The 2597-nt window shown below is 35.7% G+C and overlaps 1 protein-coding gene across 1 annotated transcript in view; it reads right to left on the reverse strand.

Moving 5' to 3' along the window:
* Window positions 1–1353: 1353 nt before the first annotated feature.
* THAP5 (THAP domain containing 5) overlaps window positions 1354–2597 on the reverse strand; it is a 7365-nt gene continuing 6121 nt past the window's right edge. Inside the window, exon 3 of the mRNA XM_006859285.1 lies at window positions 1354–2265. Coding sequence (XP_006859347.1) covers window positions 1354–2265 — 912 coding nt within the window. The remainder of the gene's footprint in view (window positions 2266–2597) is intronic.

A 2597-nucleotide genomic window follows, 5' to 3' on the forward strand; every position in this document is an offset into this window, starting at 1 on the left:
AGCCAGTCAATTCCAATTTATAACGACCCTATAGGACGGAGTGGAGTCCTGGTTTGGCGCTGTGGGTTAATGTGCTGAACTGTGAAGTCGGTTTGAACTGCAAGGTCAGTGGTTCAAGCTCACTAGCCGCTCTTCAGGGTCACTATGGGCTGGACCCGACAACAGCACTTAACAACAACACAGGACAGAGTAGGACTGACCCATAAGGTTCCCAAGCCAGTAAATTTACAGACACTGGCTGCCACACCTTTCTTCCATGGAGCAGCAGGTGGATTCAAACCTCTGACCTTCTGATTAACAGGCAAGCACTTAACCCCATGCCACCAGGACTTCTTTTAAGAAGTATACACTATCATATATTGTTGTTGCTGTTAAGTGCCACAGAATTGGTTCTGACTCATAGCAACCCTGTACGGGGTTTCCAAGGAGTGGGTGATGAACTTGAACAGCCAACCTGCGGTCCAGTGCACTGTCCCACAGCACCACACCATGACACCATATATAGGTTTTCTATATACGATAATCTTTACGAAGTATGTTGCTGTTATTGTTAAGTGCTGTGGAGTTGGTTCCAACTCATAGCGACCCGGTATAGGGTTTCTGAGAAGCAGCTGGAGGATCTGAACCACCGACCTCATGGTTCAAACCAACCTTTCAGTAGTGCTTATCGTACAGTGTCACACCAGGACTCCACATGAAGTAAAGACTACCATATACAGAAAACCTGCTCTGTTAAAGCGTAGCACTGTGGCTCTGTAGGATAAGCACTGGATTGCTAATCACAAGGTCAGCAGTTCAAATCCACAAGTTGATCCATGAGAAAGGTAAAGCTTTTTCCTCATGCGAAGATTTCTAGCCTCAGAAACCCAATACAGGGTCACTATGAGTTCTGTTCAAAGTATTCTCATAGAAAGGGAGTAAGCTGTACAGAAATAAACTCCTCAATAGAGAGCTAGTAAATGCCCTTACTTTACAGATCAGGGACTGAGGCTCAAGCTTGATATGTAACTTGCACAAGTAATATGCTGATCGTAAACCAGGAGATTCCTGAGCCTGACCCCTATTCTAGGTTCTTTTGACCATATCACCAATGTTCTCTCATTTAATTACTTAATTACATTATTTATTCACTATACTTTAATTTGGAAAATCATTTAATTAAAAAAAATGTTTTTCTTAACAACCAATAATTCTCTTATTTTTTTTTCTTAAAAATGAGCATTACAGCAACAGAGTATGTAGTAGTATATAATATTAAGATACTTTCGTGGCTTCATTAAGGTGAGATTTTTATACAGGAAATAATTTGGTTTGGCTGTAAAAACTTATATAAAAGGTAAAGCTTCAAAACCTCTACAGCATAGTAACTTCATAAGTTGTGAAATGGTTTTCTATAATCTTGACATTTTCTTCAGACAGCCAGTTTTCGTGTTTTAACTGTCTTATTAGAGCTTCCAAAGACTTTAGTCTTCCTAGAGTTTGTTGCTCTTGTAGTTCAAGAAGAGTTATCTTTGAATGTAGTTTAGAAACTTTCTGCCAAAGATGTTCCTTATTTATGTCTTGTCTACAGTAAGAATGTTCAACTTGTAAAACTTCTGTTCCATAGTCAACATCCTTATAAAAGGAGTCTTCATTGTCTACGTCCTCCATTTCCATGGTTTCTTGTTGGGCAGGTATAAAAGAATTAACTGTAGATCTAGAATTTTCAGTGGGTACAAAAATAGCAATAACTGATTCCTTATTTGAATTTAATTCTTCGACTGTTTGAGTAATTGTGCTGAAAAAGACTGGGTTTTCTTGTACTGACTTAACTTCCATGGAATTATTTGTAAAATTTGGATTAGCAATATGATTGGTAGTTATTTCAAACACTTCTTGGGTTTCTAAGGAGTGTGGAATATCTTCTGAATCTGAAGTTGTCAAAGTAATAGTTGTAGAATTTATATTCTCAAAACATGTGTTAAAACCACCTACACCAACACCTTTGTTAAATGATGTTTCCAAAGTGGATTCTGGGTTTTCAATATCTTGTTTAACCAGATTAAGAGTCAGTATATTACTTTGTTCACTTTCTGTTTTTAGAGCTGGTGGCTTCACACAACAAAATGAATCAAGTATTTCTGTACATTCAGGAAGGAAATCTGTCTTCACTGTAGTTTTCTTTGGGACATTTGACACAAATGGTTCTGACTTAACTTTTATGCATACTTCATTTTCATCCTTTAATTTTGGCTCTGGAGACATTTTTTTGAAAGGGTCTTTTCCCTAAAAAATAATATTTTCAAAAATCTAAGAAAAATGCTCTTTCCAGGTTTCTTCTCTTAATAATTCATAATTATTTAATTATAATTTGAACAGTATACTGGACACATAAGTTTATTTACTTAAAAAATAATTCTAAGTGTATAGCAACTCAAATATATCTTAAAATGTTTTTTAAATAGTACATCCAACATATGAGAGAAAAGTTTCAGATAATTCAAATGACCATGAAAAAATTCTCACTCAGTAGCTTATATTAAATAACTTATTTTTTGCTTACTTCTTTTAAGCTATACTTTATTACAATTTAAAAAATTGTAAAGTTGCAAAATTTG

The sequence above is a fragment of the Chrysochloris asiatica genome, unplaced genomic scaffold, assembly GCF_000296735.1.
Source record: "Chrysochloris asiatica unplaced genomic scaffold, ChrAsi1.0 scaffold00032, whole genome shotgun sequence".
Lineage (NCBI taxonomy): Eukaryota > Metazoa > Chordata > Mammalia > Afrosoricida > Chrysochloridae > Chrysochloris > Chrysochloris asiatica.